Source organism: Megalops cyprinoides, chromosome 7, assembly GCF_013368585.1.
Source record: "Megalops cyprinoides isolate fMegCyp1 chromosome 7, fMegCyp1.pri, whole genome shotgun sequence".
NCBI classification, from domain to species: Eukaryota; Metazoa; Chordata; class Actinopteri; order Elopiformes; family Megalopidae; genus Megalops; species Megalops cyprinoides.
Window position 1 is genome coordinate 22,136,534 of NC_050589.1, and position 21,146 is coordinate 22,157,679.

Here is a 21,146-nt window from a genome sequence, read left to right on the forward strand (position 1 = left end):
CTCACAAATGTCAAAACTATCACACTAATGAAATGATTACATAACTTCCAAAGGCAAGGCCCACCACATGTGTGGCCCTGTAAGAATGGAGTGCAGCCCTAAATTTACAGAATGATAAATGCTGGTGTGGAGAGGAGAGGGTTAAGCCCTCTGTAACAAGCGTGTATGCCAGCTGACCTTTGACCTGTATGTAACAGATCCCTGAGAGAACCACGCTGCTGCACTCAGACTCGCCTCAGATCTACTGACCTTAATCCTGTGTGCCAGTTATTGGATTATGCAGGGGGCCAGGGTGCCAGTTTGACAGGCCCCAGAGAGAAAGGAGCCAAAATGAGACGCTGTTTATGACTGTGTGAACATGACAGTTTGTTCATGAATGTACATATGCGCACATATCAGACACGCAAACACACATAGACAGACAGACGGAAAGAGATAGACTCACACACATCTGTCAGCAAGTCTGTGCGTGTGACTATGTTCGTAAGTGAGAAAGTGATTACGCACATAAACATATATGGATACAGTCTGTGCGTGTTGGTGTGAGAGAGCGTGTCTCATTACAAGGCTTCAACCAGGGAATATGACCAGATGATGACCGTCGCGGGGCACTGCGGTGTGACGTCAGGCCAGCGCTTCCCCGCCACCATATCCACACACGGTCCCACTCCCCCCTGCTCTCGAACAGACAGGTATGCAAAATCTCAACGCCCCCTTAGAACCCCGAGGCAGCAGCCCACTGAGTCACGACTGAACAGCGCAAAGTCACGAACCAAACCCCTCATCAAAGGCATCTAATTGCGCATGGAGCAGCTCCTGCTGAGACCTCCTGGCCACTTCTATTACAGCAGCAATAACAACAACAAAAAAATCACAGCTTGCCTACTGCAGAGATGCAGTTATAACCACCACAAATATTTGTCTGTTCTGTTAGTCTGTTGGACCTGTCTAGAAAACAAAAACAGTCACATCCCATTGTCAGCTGGGACCTGCTGTGGTCTACAAAGAGTCCCCAGAGTCACCGCTCAGAAGTGACTGTGATGCTGTATGGTACCTGCCTATATGTGACTTTCAGCTGAAGCATCAAGACATTCTGCCTTTTCAAACCGACACAGCCTGAACATACGTCATTATTTGAATATCTCTTTCTCAAGGATTCTTAAACTTTCCGGCCCTGTAGCCCTATCATACATTCAAATATGAAATTCAATTTATTTCATGTATAAATGTAAGAGGTATTGAATGTACTAGTGTTAGAACAGTGTTTGACATGTTTGACCGGATTGAATGGAAGAGCTAGAACATTTACAGCAGGGCTATTCAGCCAGAAGCTGGGGCTGCCAGTGTCACTAGAATGATATAATGAAGTCTTCACCTTCTTCTACTTGATTTTGAAATGGGAGAAATGGTTAGGCGAGAAGGAGACAGGAGGCAATTATACAAAACCATTTGAATTACTGGCAATTACTTGTCGCTGGTTGCCTTTTGAAATTGAAAGAAAGAGAATGTACATTTTCAACAAGTGCTGACATTTCATTTACATTAGAGTGACACGGTAAGGTACATTAGTGCATATGCCAGACGAACAGCAGGGAAGGTGCGGAAAATGTCAGTATCCCATTCAAACTAAAGTGACACTTTAGTAATAGTGCTATAGTGGCCATGGTACTATACTAATGATACCTTTAAAGTGCTATAGGATCAGGAAAAATTCAAAGCAGAGAATAAAAGTTGCAATGCGCAAAACAATGCTACACTTTCCCTACTCAGATGAGCCAGAAAAAAATTACTGTACAACCAATGCGTTATAGTTAGGGAAGGTGAGAGCTGGGGTGCAACCTGAAGAGGGTGGCCGAAGCCTGTGATTCTGACCACTGCAGGAAGCTCACAGCACCACACGGGGGCCAGAACAGACAGATGTGACCAGGATGCAGGTGTTCTTCACATGCATCTCCCAAATGACATGAACCTGTGCTCTGCTGCTTGAGGTGGCTGGTCCCTTTTGTAACCTGCTGACCCTTTTCCCTAACCTGTGTTATTTCTACATAATGCTCTCTGTGGTGCTCTGTGACAATTCCTTTGTTAAAAGTACTGCATTTAACACGTTAGATTGACCGACTGATTTATCGGCTGAATCACGGCAACTGCACTACACTTGCTGTGCTACTGATAAATCAGTGGTAAATATGGCACTCTTGCTGTGGTAATGGTACTCTACACCGTGAATTACAGTGAGCCCCGTGTGTGTTGCCAAGTAATGATAAATGTTGAATTATAGTTATAGTGACACATTCACAGTAGTAATGCTAAATGGTGAAATGTAGTGCATGCTTCTCTAAATAGGGCTCGTTTTTTATGAATAACGCCCTGTGTGGAAGCAGGGTGCGAATGAATGACAGGTCCTCAGTGGCATCAGAATAAACCTGGACATGACTGCTATGGTCCAAGGCATCAGGGTCCTGCTTCTGCTTCTGAACCCCTAGGCGGAACCAGCACTGCAGTGAAGCGTCCCAGGAGTGTACACAGCCGTACATGGAGGTGCGGGTGAAGGGAGGGGCGTCAAGCCCCGCTTTCATAACCGCTTTACATAACCTGAGTCACTGTGACATCCACAATTTCTAATATGTGTGCGAGTGTCACTGCAGCCCGAAGATGGTGGCACCCCGACCAGCTGCCAGTGGGAACAAAAGGGAAGCGAGGAGGCTAATTGTCACGGTCTCGGGGGACGTCAGGCTCGCTCCGTCACCCCCCCCGCCTCTTGCGCCTGCCCCTCCGCATCCCCTCCCCTCCGAGTTTGCTGTGTATGAGGAGAAAGGGATTAATTATAGCCCTCAGCAGCGTTCGAACACCGCGCTCCCGAAAGGCTCTTACACAACCACAGGCTGAGCGTGCGGCAGCCGGGAGGAGTCGGAGCGGGGAACCGGCGGCTCGGCCTCCCGCTGCTCACGGTGCCCTGCACAGCGGCTCACATCAAGGGACGCAAAGTCCCCACTAGAATTCTGTCAACATTTGCAAGCCTATGGGAAAAGCAGTTGGTATTGTGTTATATTTTGGCGGCAGGTGCCTTCCACTCACTAAGGGATGGACTGAGCAGAAGATCAGCAGTCCTGGTTAACTGGACCCTAAGCAGTGACACAACACTTCTGAGGTGTCCTACAAAAAAACCTGAAGGGGAATTTTTTTTTTAACCCCCAAAGCTCAATTTTGACATCACTTGTCACATGACAATGCTGACATGCAAGTATACCTGAAGGGGGCTGAAAAAAAAAAAAAGGGATAACCCCCCACTTTCCTTAACGGATGTTCAAAAAACCCATGCGCCAATTCCATTTTAGGCAACTGCAGAAACACATTAATGTACCATGCAGATCACACAAAGGGAACCTTAAGGAACATGTTTAAAGTTCAAAGAGAAATTCTAAGTATTTCCATAAAAAAACCCTTGCAGTCACAGCCAAATACCCGTAGAACACGGTGCTGCTTGCATATTCCACGCAGACTGGTATTCACTCATATTCCTGGAACTGAACAAACAGTTCCTGAACCTGGGTAGCACATGCCAGTCAAATGTTTCTGTTTTTCCCTTCAGCTTTTCCATTTCATCCTATCTGCTGTTATTTTCGGGCAGAACTCCATCCTCCCTTGCTTTCTCTCCCTCTCTCTCCCTAGCCCTAGAGGACCGCGGAACCTCCCCCCCCTTTCCTGCTCTCTGTCATTAGCCTGCTATTGCCCCGCTGCACACATCGCCCGCTCACCAATCAGGGCGGGGGAGAGGGCCGAGGCAGAGCTACCGCGAGCCGCACCTGGGAGAATTCAGGGAGGTCTTCCCTGACCGGCAGACACAAGCGGCGGGCCAGCGATACACGGAGCCCCGCTTCAGAACAAACACTCCCAGACACGGCAGCTTGCCAGAGACCCTGGAGGCGCTGCTTCGCGAGGAGGAGAACGTTCTAATCTCAGCCCCCACATGGTTTACCGCCCACATGGTCAGCGGGCATGAAAGGCACCCGACAGACTCTTAAAACAATCATCTAAGGCACTAAATTATAGGCTTTGGGAATTTGGCAGTTTTCAAAAACCATCAATGCATCTTAGTCTTATGGAACAACACACAGACATAAAAGTAATACAATACAAGGCAAATACAATACAATGCCATGTTATTAATGGTATACTGCAATAACTCTGGACCTTTCCATCTCTTTATTGACACTGCCCACACTGCAGAGGACATGCACACTTAGTGATATCCATTTAACTGCAGCTTACTTACAGTCTCTCCCCCCTGCCCCCAAAGATAGCCGCCTCACCAGTCAAACAATCAGCTCCCTGGTAAAAGTCATCAGAAAGAGCCTGACACAATCAGGGAGCCTTTCCTGAATCTATCTTCCCGATCATGTGAAAATGACATTCATGTCACACATTCTAATGTGAATCTTAAATGGCTTTGCTGTAAGCAGTGCTATGGTGCAACAACTAAGTCTGGGGATCTAGGCAAGTCTTGGCCTCGACCTCAGCTTCAAGGCCACGATCAATTCGTTGTGGCCCTAGAAATTCTCTTTGTTCATCTCAGGCATGGTTACATTTATACTGGGTGGTCAGGACTCCACATAGCTTATACAATGTGAAAAACCAAAAGTGTAGAAAAGAGTGAATCATACTCAGAAGTAATGTTAATGGCTGATAAAAAAAAAATATATGAAATTGTAAAATGAAAAAATAAAATGATCCATGATTATGAAGTCAATGAAAAATGCCAGGAGACCAATTTGTGCAGCAGGCACTTACAGTATCAGTCACCAGGGTGTATGCTGTTCCTGGAGCGTACCACAGGGATCACTCTGTTCCGTTTTTATTTCTAAAGGACGAGGGAGTCCTGTGTTTTTAGTCTCTCCCCACTCTCTGTACACCAGAGCTTCAGTTAAGCTGCAGCTTCAAATGCCAGGTACAGTCCCCCAGACTTTTCCACAATAATGCACACAAAACCTGAGCCACATCACAAATAATAGGTGTAGGTACATTCTGTACCCAAGCACTGCTCCAGGCTCAGTATCAACGCACTATAAATATATGGTAAGGCATCGGATGAGGAAAGGGTAAGCTTATCCTGGATCGGTTGCTGGGTGCATAAAATAACTGATGCTGTGAAAAAATCCTGACAACGCCCAAGTACCACCGGCATGTAATGCTAAAATGCTCCAGGAGAGCCACGTGGAAAGGTAAACATCACAGAAACGGTGGCAGCGAATGCATTTTGCGTCATCCTGTTCACAAGTGCTTCGCGGGCCTGGGACAGCACACTTACAAACCAAAGTGTGAAAACCACAGATGGGTCTAAAGTGCAAATAAAGACTTTAAATAGCTGGCAAACGGCTTGGCTTGAGTTTTTCGCCTTTAGCTAATGGTGTGCTCTGACTGGCCAAAATGAATTATGCCTGACCCTTACCATGTCAGCTCAGCGCAGCTCACGACAGCCGTTTGCATTTTAGTTGAATTTTGGCAGGTGTACCTCACCTTGGACACATTCCAGCGGTCTCTGCTGCCCTTTCCTGTGTTCCTGCATGCCAGCTGTTTACAAATGCATGCCATTTACAGGTGTCCATGTGGAAGCTACCTTGAAAAATAAGGGCCCATGGACACAAACCAAAATGATTATGCTACTCCTTAGTCATACATGGTTTTGCATATACTTCAGACTGCTGTTTTGCCTCATTTATTATTGATTACTGTTACCAGATTCTTGTTCTGGTAGTTGGAAGTTGGAAGCAATAAAATTACATCTTATCTTATTAGCATCAGAATGCAGTTTGATACTAATATACTCATCCGAAACACGTCAAACTGTGCTTGACTGAGGAAGTGAAAGCTTGAGGTAGGTAAGCAGCTACAGGAGCAGGACGGGGTTTTCCTGAGCACATGAGGACGCACGCTGCCGCTTCTCAGCACCCAGCTACGCCGTGTCTCTCTTATTCAGCTCTCCGTCTGCTGACCCCACAGCAGCAAACCGGTGAAACAGCTGCCTGATTCAGCACCTCTCTGCCAATGCAGCTAGCTATTAACAACCGAGTCCGGGAAGCGTCATTCATCACAATCTCACCTTGCGACAATAAAAGCAGCACCTATCGATAAACCACATTTTCTTCGGTACCTTTACCTGTGTTTTTACGCTTCTCACAGTAATGCAATATGAGAAAATACACAGAGATCTTTGCTTTACTCTTTATCCGCTGCAGATGGGCACGAACAGGACTGCACCAACCCATGCCCATTCCTCCTTCCACATTAGCACTTCCATGCCTTGCTTCTTTGGTCCTGGTACTGGCCACAATGAGCAACATATCAGAACTTGAGTTGAGAGAGACTGGTCCTGGTTGGGGGTATTGCCAACGGCAACAAGACTCCAACTGCGTGGAGCCATAGCTGAATCACGACTTGTGTGGGCCCATCATAAGTGTGACTCACCACCACAATCAAATTACTGCTTATGAGTTTTAACATTGTACACACTTACCTATCTGCATGAATCCTATGCAAGTCTGGCAAACACAGTGGTAATTTTCTGCCTAGGTTCTTGCAGGGTTCATCAGCGCAACTACCTGGCAAGCAATCTACATGCTTGTCTAATGGATCATCCCCCATGACCCCATGACCCCCCACACCACCCCCACTCACCAGGGGCTTCATCCTCATCATCCCCGTCATTCTCGTCATCCTCCATCTCCTCCTCTTCCTCTTCCAGATCCTCTTCCTCGAGGTCGAGCTCCATATCGCTCCCTGAGATCGCCTCTTCAGACATGGCGCCCAGCAGTTCACTGTGAGCATTACCTACTCATCCTCAGGGCTTCTGGTCTCCTGCGGGAACAGGAGACAGAAACAGGCATCGTCACCTAGCTCTCACATGCGGGGGCACAAAGGGACTGCAAAGGCACAGGGTGGATGCGCTTCAATACATATATTCAAAATGTCTATGAACAAGAAGCAAAAAGGAGACAGTGCTGTCAGGCATGACAATACCTTGTTTCAAAAATCATATTACGTAACATGACACTTGTTCAACGGCCACCCAGCCTTCACTATTTGAATGTTCAGCGATAGAAGAACTTTTTATCATAAAGAAAAAAAAACATGCATGTTAGAAAAACTCGACAGTAGTCCCTCGCCAACCACAGAGGTTACAATCATGCATTACACATTGGACAAATCTGCACTTGGAAAGGGCTTCAGTCTATGATAATAACCTAGTTTTGGGGGCTAGGGAAGCCAGGAATCAATGCTAGCAATACCACAAACATTGGTGCAACCTTCAGTCTGATGAGACGACAGAAGAGAAGATGTGTCTCAGCCCATGTGGTTCAGCGCCTGCCCTTGACTTGCACTCACATAGTTTCCCCTTGGCAATAAATCTCTCTGTAACTAATAACCATTTTAGCACATTATACAGGCTGGCTTAATTTTTAGTGAAAACAGAAAATTCTCTAAGATTGCAAATTAAAATTTCCACACACACACCATATACCTGCTCTCGACATTCTCCCTCAATGCGACTGCTGCACTGCCAACAGCTCTGATTTCATGGCTGCCTTTCCCCGGTGTGCAGGCATGTATGTTTCATGTGAGAGATGCTTCCAGACACCAATGCATGTGAGCACACAGCGGACACAAGACTGATGCGTGGCCGCGACAGGCAAGATACCATACGGATGCAGACCAATTATACGCACATCAAACCATGGCTAATCAAGATTACAGGCTCTCGGCTGCTGGTGGAGCTATAAATACGTAAATCGCGTAAAATCAAAACCACGGTTGACAGGGGACTAGCGTACAGAAACCCAGGCTGTGGTTGCTGTGTTTCTGGGATCTAACACACCGTGACACATGAGGCACAGAAATAGTGAGTGCCATTGTTACCCTGCTTTTTATTAGGGCAGCAGAATCATCGCTTCATTTGATCACTTAAATTAGGAAAAGCGCTCCTATTAATCCACCACTTAGAAAAGTGATAGCTGTTTAATTTAACCACACAAAAGAAATTACGCACAGACTTTAAGTTTTCCACAGCAACAATGGAGATGTTATGCGTCCTTCACTCTCTCCCCGTCTTCTTTACATTTTATCATAACACGTGTGCTACTGCACACGCGAGTGAATACATGTTTTTATAAAAACACATTTTCACATTCACAAACTGACCCGACACACTGGAAATGCATGCCTGATCAAACGCATCCACAGCGCACATAAGACTAATTTGTACATTCAAAGAGCTTATCGTTAAATGAAGAAATGTGGACAGAGAGAGAAAGAGAGACACTGAGACAGAACAGAGACAGAGGTGAGGAGAGAGGACGCACGACGAGAGGGAAACTGAATCAGAAGGGACAGATAAGTACGTCTGACAGAACAAATGAGGAAGGAATGAGTGAATATATGCACAGAGGAGAGAGAGAGAGAGAGAGAGAGAGAGAGAGAGAGAGAGAGAGAGAGAGAGAGAGACTTACTGCTGCTGCTGGTCTGTTACCTGCTACCGACAGGAAACCTGCCATTCCTCTGCCTTTCTCACTGCCACAAATCAGCGTCTGGGCTCCCAGACACCGTGGCGGAGACATATCCCGGTGATAGAGACGGAGTACCATGTTGTCCGGGGGTGGGACTCGGGGACGCTGGGCTGGCGACAGCCCACTGGTGGCAATCAAGCCACTTATGGGGACACAGCCCATGGAGCGCCATTCAATCAAGGCAGAGGCAGGTGGTAATGGCAGTTACACAATCACACCACTGCGTTATCAATAAGAGTGCCTAACGCTCACTTATGTACTGAACAATTTATGGGGTGGAAGAGTATAGATTCTGCACTTTCTCTGCTGTGAAAGTATATCAGAGAACAGTGTGATATCAAGAAACCTTGATATCAAGTTTAGTGGGCCTCTGATCCCTAGCCAAAAGCTGTCCCATCAGTGGACTGGGCTGGTTATATGGCAGTGAGACACGCTTCTGTTCTGTGAGGGGGCAGGACACAGGAGCCCAAACGGGACACATCCATCCCTCCTCTGCTCACAGTATCAGCATGTAAAGCGTGGATAATATACTCCACAATAGAAATTATTAAACGTGTGAGAAATCTAAACATTTCAGCATGTTATAACAACTTCAGTTTTAAATTCACTGGTTCAGAGATGCATTAGCCTATTTTACGACACATCTATTTTATACAACACCAACAGCTAAATTCTGAATGGACCAATGCTAATACTTCCTTCTTCTATTACATTCTGAGGCTCCACACTGAGCCAAAAGTTAAACCACTGATTGAAATCATTCCTAAAAAGGCACCCTTTCTTTTTGAAATCCATTCAATTTAAAGAGTCAATGGAAAACACAGGCACATTTACATGGTGCATATTTAGCATCCCCTCTACACACTGGGTCTTCTTGTCCCCCCCCCCCCCCCCCCCGGCTTATGTAACCCTGGTCCACAGACAGGCAAGGCTGAGCCATCCAGGGTGGAAGAGCTGCCAATTCCGATGCCTGCCACCACCCTCCGCTCCCCTCCCCTTGCCAGCATCCAGCCTTCGCTTACATAACAGCAGGTGCAGAGGAGAAAAGACTCCACCTCATCCTTTCCTGGCCACAGCCTCTGTCCACTTCCACACAACCACAGACCATGATCTACAGACCCACTCATTCAAACAGGCAGACATAAATTCACCTGGTCAAAAGAAAACTGAGCTACACCCACTGGTTAATTCCGTATGCTTGCCAATGGCTACAGAGCATGGTACTGTCATCATTCAACTCCACAAGCAGAGGCACTGACAGCCACTGTTGAATTCCACACACACATTTACCTGGTCTACACACAGAAACACACACACACACACACACACACACACACACACACAATACAGAAATGCAGAAATAACCAATCCTCCAGCCTTGCACACACGAAAACAACAGCAAAGAGTGACGCACACAAAAATAATCATCTAGTACTCTCACACAAACACAAATAACCAAACAGCAATGTATAGATATTAATCTCTACTTGAACTGACAGGGGCGTTACATAACTCATCATTTCCAAACCCCGTACTCCCCCTCCCCCGACATCAAAACACCGCACACACACTCCTATTTTTTGCTGTGTGTCGTGTTTTTGTGCTGCCAAGAGAGTTCCATTCCACCTCTCTCTGTCTCTCCCTTCACTCCCCCCGCACCCCTGCACCCCCCCACCCCACCGCCCCCCGCTGCATCCCCGCCCCCCTCAGTCGGGCTCTGACTCATCGGAAAGCTCCCAGTTGTTTTGGTGTTGAATATCGCTTTGTTTCTCTTCTGCGTGCGTGCCGCTCGGCTGTAATTCCGCTGACGTGCGGCGCATGCTGAAAAGAGGGGCTGCTGGCTGCTCGGGTCGCATCTTAAGCCAGAGAGTGCTGGCATTTGGGATTCTGGATAAGGGAGCGAGGTGGGTGCTGCTGTGGGCGTGAGAGGAGGGCTTTTTCTTCACCTTAAAGTGGTGGTTTGAATGGTGGCCTTTATTCCACTAATTGACGCACAGGTGGGGTGTTTGTGTCGCTTTGTATGAGCAGTGGCCTTTCAAACGTTGTGGCTCCATCAAAGGCATCCTCGTGTTGCTGCTGTATAATAAATGCACATAAAAATGATACCTGGCTCCCCCCCCCACTGCACGCTGCCACATATCATTCCCTAGTTTTACATTTAAAAATCTGAAGTTCAAGTGATGGATGAAAATTACGAATTGGATGAAGTAGAAACACATTTTCTTGGTGGCGCTTCAAGCCACAATGTGAAATGGATGGAAATGGGAAGATGAGATGAACAGAAACAGGATCTGAATTTTTTCAATACAGGATATGCACAGGGAAGGATTAAAATCCACAGTGCATGGTCTGGGCATGGTGTATGCAGCTGGCTATCTGAATGGTACTTACAAACTGACAGCACTAATTTCTTGGTGGTGAGGAGGGCTACCTGAATTGCTATTATATATCCAAGCAATGAAACACTGCATGCTATGGCAATTACTCTGGATAGCCAGCCGACTTGCTAGGTGCAAGCTACCTTTCAATTGTACTGATCTCAAATCAACCAATATTTGGGCAGTCTCAAACTATCCAGTCTCAGATTTACTGCAGACATTTTCAATCAAAGCAAAATGCATATGGGCACATTTACCCAAATTTTTAAGGTCTTAATATGTAGCGAATGTGTCTCCCATTCCCTCTGTACCTGCAGTGTTGGATTGAGATTAGGGATCTGCCAACTGCTACACAAAGAACACTCTTTTTGATTGCCAAAGACAGAGCACACGCTCCTCTTAAAACATTCCACTCTTGTATCATACAGACTTCTCTGTAGAAATGTATACAACAGAAATTCCACCTCAAAGAGCAGGGTGAATTCTGAGACTGTATTATCATACTAACAATTAAAAGCTTTACTTAATCATATGAACTCATTTCAGTGTTGCTTTCCATCTCCACCAGCATATTCCCAGCAACACTGACCTCTGATGAGAGCTCAGCACTTTGCATGTCACACAGACTCTGCAACACGTTCCCTGGGTTTATCTGAATCTTTCCCAAGAACCCAATTGTCCTATAAGCAAGTTGCAAGAGTCAGATCGCTTTGATTTTTTGAGAGTTCACAACAGTACTAAGAGCTAGTTTTTAATTAAAGATCTTAAGAGTTTTTTGTTGCTCAAGATTATGCTGTTCAATGGCTCTTTGGGTCATTTTTTTCACCAACTTCAAATACAAACATTTTTGCTTCAAGGCACACTGTTCAACACTTCAAAGAAACCACTTGCTCCTGCCAGCCCCCCCTACCCCCCCTCCCCCTCAACTGGTCCAGGTAAAACAGAATTGAATTTAAATGGTACTTATGCCCATTCAGGATTTTCTTTAGTATTCTCATCATTATCTAACTAAGCTTTATATAAATGAAGCTTAATATCCCTATACTGCATATAGCTGCCTAAAGAGGCTGTTGCACAAAATATCAGGTCTTTGTTTCAGAACAATATTTCAGAGCTTTTCATCCAAATGGCGATGTCATAAAAATAGCAGAGCCAATAAAAATACATTTATTTAGGGGGGATGGAGAAACCCAGTCATCTCACAGAAGAATTGCTTATATTCTCCCAACAGCCCACTCTCCCAGTCCTTTGAGTTTTCATGGTAAATTACACTGGGATAATCATCAAAAGCAGTTGCTGGAAAGGACAACACAAATCTCATTAATTCAGGCGGATATAAACAAAAAATGCATTTCAACAGAATTCCAAAATGAGGCAGCTGAACTCGCATTTTCCTCGAAATAGGAGAGATCCTCCACATGCATGTCCTTAAATAGCCACCTTTTCAGCAACACTGATTTACACTGGGATAGCTAGAATGCCATCTGCCAAGTTACAGGCTGTAGGAGTATAACCCTTACCTATACTCTACTCAAAGCCTGGCCCTTTTCTGGAGGTTCCTACAGGAATAACCACAACGAGACCCCAAGATCTACAGATGCCCACCTTACCTGTAACAGATAACAGCAAGCTTGGTAGCTAGGTACATAACAACCGTAAAGTTTATTACTAATAAAGCACTGCAATCTCAACAGCCTGCAGAAATGTATGTCTAAACCATGCTTTCTATCATTCTTCATCCAAGAAATGCATGGCCTAATAATCACCAGCATCAATTACATAAGCAACTTGGGACCCGAGTCAGGTTTCCCCACACACATGGGCTTTCAAAATGGGCCACTGGCCAGCCACCATCCTACTGTGGTTAGCAAGCTAACAAGCTGTCAGCTGTCTGTAATCTTAACTGTACCTACACTACAACTATCTTACCTGGTAAGCTAGCTAACAAGACTACAAAGCAGTTAGCCATGATACAAATGGTCTATTTATTTCATAAAATTATATATGGTTGCACAAGCAGTAGGTAGTGACTCTATTTCAGTGCTCTATGTCCAGTTTCCCAAATTGCTAATCGTTCCCTTCCTAATTGTTTTCTGGCTAATCTCTAGCTGGTTTATGTACTGCATAAACATTTTTTACCTTGTCTGGCAGCTAGTTTGACTCACTGCATTTCATAATGGCTTTGACAACATAATTTCTCTGGTAGAGCTACCAAGCCACTAAATGGAAAAGAGTTGAAATGACTGGCCACCTAACTACCTAAGCACCAAGCATGGGAGCTAACACTTCCCTCCTGAATTTATTCAGAGTCTGTGCTTGAAAATTTCTATAATGTGCACATCAACAGACACAGTGTCCTATGCTTACCAAAAGAATATAAACAAGGGAGTTATTAGCTGTACATGGAACATGCTCCAGGTTAACAGCTCTTCACAACTAACCAAACAGTCAGATATTTATTAACATCCCTACATCAAGCATTTGTCAAATCAGCTATGCTATTTTCAAAGAGTCATTCAAATACCAGAGAAGGAAAAACTAATAAAACAGTCCAACTGCACACGTACATCAAATGTTAGTTATAAGGTTCACTGGCATTTTTTCCAAGGGAACTAACCTCAGTACCCTTGAACGTGGATTTAAAACATGACCTAAAATTCAAAAGGAGGATAATTTGTACTGTGACAAGCAACATATTCAGGCTCGAGTTTCAACAGTTGCTCATGCTTATGTAAAGGGGGCCGACTGATCTTCCAATGGGCTACACTCAGCCTAATTCTAAAAACAGACACCAAAAGGGGTCAGCCGCCCCAGCTAATACTGGCTGCCGTATGCATTTCAAAAAGGGTCAACAGAGGATAATGCTGTCTCAAAGAGAAGAATACCCTTCAAGACACAGAGAGTAGCCTGGCATCTGGCTACCTGCCCCATTTCAAGCGGACAAAGAGGTTTGTTGCCAGAACGAGTGTGACAACTGTCCAACCAGAGCTTTAATTCTACCGTATGACTTGGCTGTACCCTGAGGTACACTTGTTCATTTTCTGTAAACCAGTTTCCTTTCAGCTGTTTCACCTTCCTGCTTTAGCCACTGCTGTTCAGCGCAGAGGAGTGAAAGCCAGCGTTTCATCTCCAAATGAAATAGAAAAAAAAAAAAAATAAGGAGCCCACTGAAACGAAAGACAGCTGCTTGCATAAGCTGCATTACATAAGAGCTGGGTAATGCGGCTATTACTTACAAGTAAAGTTATACAAGATATACACTAAAACACAGACATGCATAGCTACACACAGGCAAGCGCACACACTTTCCCCCTCCTCGCTCCCTCTCACTCACACACACACAGACACACACACACACACACAAGCGCGCTCAGAGTTCAAGCTGCACACTCTGTTCCTGCAGATCATTATACAACACTGCAGGAAATTCAACAGATAAAAAAAAGTCCTTTGTGATCATGAAATACCCCAACCCCCAACCCCGCCTAAGGTGGACAATTTAAATGTCACTCTGTGATGTCCTCACAGAGCATTTGAAGGACTGAGCAGACGCTGGGCACTTTGATGGTTATCCATTCTGGACAAAACAGTTTTTAATGTGTTCTTTTTCTACTGCTCTCTTTCTCTAAGTGTACATAATTTACCAGGAGGATTATGACCAAAGCAGAGCACCTCACTTTTTTCAGAAAGGTATGAAAAAAGACATTTTCAAATGGTATTACATGTGGATATTCCCAAGGCTTGCTTTTGAGAGTTATAAAAAGAAATGATAGGCATACACAACACATCTGGGAGGCCACCTTAGCCAAATCTTGTTTTTACTCTGATTAAACCAAACTTCTAGCCACCCATGCAGAACTAAGTCAGTTTAACCAATTAGTTTAGTTGCATGTGCCCTTCTTCAAGGAGAATTAGACATAACTACCTAGCTATACATGTGTACGTGTGACTGTGTATGTATGACTGTATAGCCATTTATATCTGTACAAACAGTTACTGAATTACATTCTGTACTGCTTCAAACAAAGGTGTAAGCCACAACCTTGAAAAGAACACACTGGTTCGACTGGTTTCTTTGGGTGAATTAAGGTAGCCTGTATATGAAAGCATGAAAATTTCATTACTTCTTAGCTCATTACCCTTGGACTTTATCTTCCTCCTCCACAGTACTCAGGTTTCAAAAAATAGAAACAAGCATCTATAAATACCTTGTCCAATACGTTCTATTAAAAGCACGTGGTACCGGATTTTGCAGAATGGGGCCCGCCCCAGTTCTCTGCAATGCTGACCTCTAAACACCAATGCTGCTGTGTTTTTAGAGATAAGCCAGCGCCAGCCCTAGCATTAAGTGAATGCCCTGCCGTTTCCCCTAATCCTGACTGACCTGACCTGAAAACAACCTGTGTGCCAGGCCTCTGAGACACGGGGGCTTGATTGCTGTTTAATACTTCTTATTATTATTGTTGTTATTATTATTATTACAGTAGGAATGAAGGTAACTTTGGTGTCCCGTCACTGCTATGACTTTACCGTATTTACTTCTTTTTTAGTTGACCATTTTTATCCAGAGAAATATTTCATTTTTTTCACTTGCAAACTGGGATTTTAAACTACAGGTAAGTTTTTCTTTTTTACCTGGAATTTTACTTACAGGTTAAGTACCCTACCGAAGGGTACGAGGGAAGCGTGCAGTCACATGACCCCTGTGATTAAGGGTTGTAAACACTACAACGGATGCTACCATGTGGCCAGGGGAGGGGGGGGGAGCACCATAAGGGTGAAGAGGCTGCCAGATTTCTAGGACTGGGCCGCTGGCCTTAACCTGGCATGCATAGACAGGGCAAAGCTGGAGGGGGCGGCTGGCATTTTGCAAAGCATGCAGCAGGGGCATTAACTGGAGCAGCCAGTAAGGACATGCTCCCGAGCGCTGCGCCTTCTTCAGTCCCCTTATGTAACCTAACAGCGGTGTTCCAGACAGAGCCACGCCCCAGCCCCCCGGGCTGAGCTTTTGTTGTCATGTAGGCGCTGGGACCCACTGGCCTGCTTCTGCGCTGCTACTCATCCAAATGCCTTCAGCCCACAGAAACCTCTCTCCACGAGATGCGTCAGCTTTATCATAAGCAAAAACTGCATGATCACAGTGTGTTCAATCCCTGCAAGCGTTTCTGATTCAACTACCAGCACTTTAGAATGCTTGAAACGCCTCTCCTGTTCTGCTGTTCGCATGGGGCTGTGTGGCTGCTTTTCAGATGATGACTGATGTAAAAAGACAAAAGACGATTACCTGTGGTGGCGGATTTCAGCTGTCTGAAATCACCATCAAGTGGTCTGGGTACTGAAACTCCACACGCAATACACAAAGGTAAAGCCTCAACTGACAACACTACTCCACACAACGAGAGGCACATTCAATTACGGACAACACGGCAAAGCGAAAATCACATTATCTGGGGGTTGGGAGTAGCTGAGACCCTAAGTAACTCTACCTGGTGATTCGATTTCCTGTACTTATGATAACATCGATACCACCGCACCTGTTGGAATTCAACGTAGTGACTAAAATCTTTAGTTTTAAATAACAAAGTAACACAAGTCAATTAGCAACAGACAATTTAAAAAGGCAGAATGTAATTTACAAGGATATACATCCTGCAGCTGGAATCAGTGCTTAATTATGCACGAAATACTACCATGTCTTTTAATGTTGTAAAAAGTAGGGAGCGTATAAGCAGGCCTATTTCTTGAGCTGCCAGGTAAAATTGAGAGAATCAATAGCTTCACTGTCACACTGGTCTCACCGTGTTCTCCACCATGAGCATGGACTGGGAACAGAACGAAAGACTCTGTAAGCAAGTGTTAGCCTACCACTGTCCCTGCCAAAAAAGCTCAATCTCAAATAATGTTCTTGACAGTTTATTTCTGAGATTGCAGAATAATTCAAGCTCCTCAAGTTGTAATTTCACATTTCATATTTCTTGCACCCCAATAAATAAGAAATGTAATATAAAGAAATTTTCGTCACATTTTCTTTGCTCACTGCCGTGCCAGAGCTGCTTCAATTAAACTTCACAGTACTAGCCACCTCCCATATTATGGTGCCTATGCACATTATAGAGCAAAGTGGGTTGCAAGTCATGGGTTCAATAAAGTCCCTTTATTTGGTCTTCCCATTACTGCAAGGCTAACTGAAACACATACATGACTTCATTGACTCCAAGATGATTCAAACTGCAGTCTAACAGATGCACTCACATGGGGTAGAGAGTGGGTTTTCAGGTCTGGACATTCCATTGCTTGTGGGGGGAGGCCTTAGTTCTTCTGGTTATTGTGCCTCAGCACTTTATAAGTCATCATCAGCATAACCTCAACCCCCAACAGGTGTACCGGATGGAAATCTATTGTTATGTTTCTGCGGCCTGACCACCTAAAGTCCCCCAACAATGGATCCGATTTGTCCAGAGCCCTGACAGCCAACCGTTTATCATGCAATGGTCACACTGTCAATTTTTTATGGTCAGCTGGCCTTCCTTTCTAGGGATGTCATATGAAAATCACCGTGATGTAATGTGTCTTTGCGTGCTTCGCAAAGAACCAGAGAACCTGCTTCTCACATCCCTCGACAAGTGCGGACTGAAACAGTACAATAACAGTGTGTGCACCTAAATACAGCAAATTTGGTGGAATTACTATGATATAAACGCAACGGTCAGAGAATCTGAAACTTCTGAGTAAACCATTCGACTACATTATTTAGGTCGTGGGCCGATGTTTCGTAAGATAACCTGTGAGACACATACCCTAAAATATTACGCCACAACTACACACAGAAAGCTGACAACAGTAAAGCCAGTTTCCTGTGATGTTGCCTGATCTTTCGGCAAAATGCATCCTTCTAAAAATTTGACTACGTTCCACTACCTAGACAGTGCTAAGTTAGTCTATATTTTCAAGGCGCCTGTGTTCTGGCCAAGTCGACGTTTCAGCCAATTAAACTGTCGGTATTTTCCCTCTTCATGCCAAAACCAATACGCGAGTAGATTAGATATTACTAATTTAGTTAGCCACGGTCATTGTTCAAGCACTGTAAAGAAATTACAGAAGATGAATGATGCCACGGGTTACAACAGTAACGTTATCCAACAGATTCGGGATGTATGAAGCGAGCTACTAGCCAGCCATCTACACGTGTCAATGTCAATGCGCGTGCACGTACTGGGAACGGTGGGGTGAAAATTCTGTTCGGCCAAATAAAATTTCCTCCTACTAGGAGCATGCTCATGTTAATTAGTTAGCCAGACTAGCTACATGTGTCTCAAAAACAAAAGCTCCCGACCACGTTAAGGGTTGGATTAAATTACGTGCAACTGTAACACCATGCCTTATGGAACGAACTGATTCTGGGGTAGTAAGATGCTTAAAACAAGCAATGAATGTCTTCCATCTATAGTGCTTATTCGCTAGCTACCTTAGCTAACCAGTTTATCGTTTCCCCCTGTGGTGTGCAACGCAACGCTGTTACCTAGCCGAATTAACTCAGGACACGATGTTATTAAATATAAGCGACCGCACTTTGACTGACGCTTGGGGAAAAATGCCGCATCACTTTAGCTAGTGAGCTAACGTTAGTTTAATGGCCAGCTCCTCTTACGTCGTGACCACAAAGGGAATTTCGACAGCTAGTTAGCTTGCCACACCAAGTCGGCGGCGAACTAGCTAAATACTAACTAGCCAGCTAAGTAGCAAACTTCGATTGACTACCCACATTTTAATTTCCCGTTTCTTTCTGCCCAGCGAAGCGGTTCATTTCTAGCAGTCGCTACACATTTCATAACCTCACTGGCACCATGCAATTGCAAACACAGACACGGTCCACTGGCTAGCTAACATCAGCTATCACCAGCTCGGCAGCTAGCAGATTGTGGAGCTGCTGCTGCGGGTAGTGCTACCAAGTATAACGATAGGGTCTATTGTCCAGAGTTGACATCAACTAGCTAGCGAGCTAATGTTAACGCTAGCTAGCGAGAGCAGAAAAATGCCCCCGCTGCCCATATCATACGTACCTCCCAATAAATATCCAAATACGCGACAAACGACAAACTGCTTTTTCTTACCTCTCGCTTACACTTGGTAAAATGCCCTTCCAATTCTCTGTTGTTTAAATTTTGCTATCCAGCAAGCTATTTTATTTGTTTCACCAGTTTCTTCAAGAGCAACAGCGAGGACTGTCCCCTCTAGGAATACAAAACAACCAGTTCAAGAGTTCCGGGCACGCGCGACCAGTTCTTGATATATGCAGCACGGGGAGCAGTTAGGATGAGACACATGATTTAGAAATCGCCTCATCTTTTAATTTAGCTTGAGTCATCAATTTTCAACTATATTATCAATTATTGTAATGTAGGATGAGCCCATACACTGGTTGTTGTAAATGTGAAGAAGTTGGAATTTAAAGCTGCTGAAATCAGAAAAAAATATGATACGTTTCAAGTTTTTTTTTTTCTGCTTATGTATACAACATGTACAACTAGACTGGATACTAGAAGTCAGTCCATGTCGTTTGCACTGCTGTTCTGAGCAGAGACCCCTCAATCTGCATAGCATCACAGGTGGAAGTTTTATGCCATCTGGAATCATGCTTGTTTCCTAACACCTATGTAGCATTGGACAGGGGACAAGAATATACTCATGAAATCAAACAGAGCATAGACTCATTAATAAGGTATTGGCCTATTCACAAAGCAGTACTGAATATGGCTGATGCATATCTTAGTACCAATCTTCAGTAGTTTTGATCACTGCTTAACGTTGGATCAATATGTCACACCTTCCTCTGATATTGAGGCTCCCCACTGAGCTAGATCAAAGATGGTGTGGTCTGCTTGAGTGACTGCAGTGCCAGCATGTAGTAAAAGAAAGTGTGAACTGATTTGCTGTGGAAATATAAAGATCCCCATTAGAAATGAGATTAGCACCACCACATGTCACACTTCTTGGCCTCAGTGTGGAGGCCACTGAGTAACTGAGGAGGACACAGGGCTGGCAGATGCTGTCTCACTTTCCCTTAAGTATTAAGTTAAAAATTCAAATCAAACCTATTTACACAGTTTTTTTTTTCTGCCATGCCCTCACCCACTCCAAAACAGTAATCAACTACCTCAGTTCAGGTCATATAGCATATATGTTGCACTGAAAATAATTTCAACTTCCACTGAACACTGAACACATACTTGGTTTACTGTATGTAAAACAATGTAATATTCCATACACAATTAATATTCTGATAAAACAGCAATTATGTCATATTATATGATATTATGTTTTATAAATGAGTCTGTTGGCTTTATCATTGTCCTGCTGTGATGCCCTGCTGGTTTTTGCCTCATTTTGTTTCATTAGATTTTAGCTAGTCGTAAATGGTGGTGATGGGAACTACATAGCAGCTAAATGTTCAAGATGAATATCAGATGTTGGGAGGAACCCTGCTTCTGATTTTCTCCATTTCCAAAACATGTCCCCCCCATCAAAAACTTTTGTCACATTGATTGCCCATCAGCTTGAAATTCCACCATGAATTGTTTTATTTATTTATTTATTTTTTTACATCAGGATAGACCTGGTTGACCTGAGTCCAGGACCAATTCTGAAGGATAACCCTTTAAAATGAGGCTTCACATAAGAATATATGATGTTTAATGATGAGAAAGACATTAGCCCTTTCAGCATAAGAGGGCTCATCATTAGGTGATTTAGGGAACAATTAAAGAAATTAGGTCCATATGCCTGACGTCAGCAGGTATTTCAGATGCAGAAACTGCCCTCACACCCCCTGACAGAGAGGATCAGCATGCAATGTCTCATTGGACACCTGAAGCCTGCACACAGAATTAAAACATATGGTTCTGGATCACAGTGGCATGAATCTGACTGCTTCACAATGAATCGAGGGACATAACGGAGCAGGGCAGGACAATTCTGGTTACAACAGTAACTATATTACAACTACTATTACCACTACAACAACTACTACTACTAGTAGTAGTAGTAGTAGTTCTACTACTGCTGCTGCTACTAATAATAATAATGGTTATTGTTGTTAGAAGTCGTGTTAGTAGTAGTATTGTTATTGCACACTATCATCGTCGCCAATTAATTAGCGAGAAATTTTACAAATGTGCATATACTTCAGAAAAGGAACCCTAATTAACTGCTA

At 44.3% G+C, this 21,146-nt stretch overlaps 1 protein-coding gene across 2 annotated transcripts in view; it reads right to left on the reverse strand.

Annotated features, from left to right (window-relative positions):
- The window catches only part of LOC118781176 (helicase ARIP4-like), a 52,308-nt gene extending 33,145 nt beyond the window's left edge, over window positions 1-19,163 (reverse strand). For both annotated transcript variants that reach the window (XM_036534092.1, XM_036534094.1), the window contains exons 1-2: window positions 19,048-19,163; window positions 6,673-6,852 (exon numbers count right to left, since the gene is read on the reverse strand). In XM_036534092.1, coding sequence (XP_036389985.1) covers window positions 6,673-6,796 — 124 coding nt within the window. In that variant the 5' untranslated portion in view covers window positions 6,797-6,852; window positions 19,048-19,163. The remainder of the gene's footprint in view (window positions 1-6,672; window positions 6,853-19,047) is intronic.
- Between the last annotated feature and the right edge of the window lie 1,983 nt (window positions 19,164-21,146).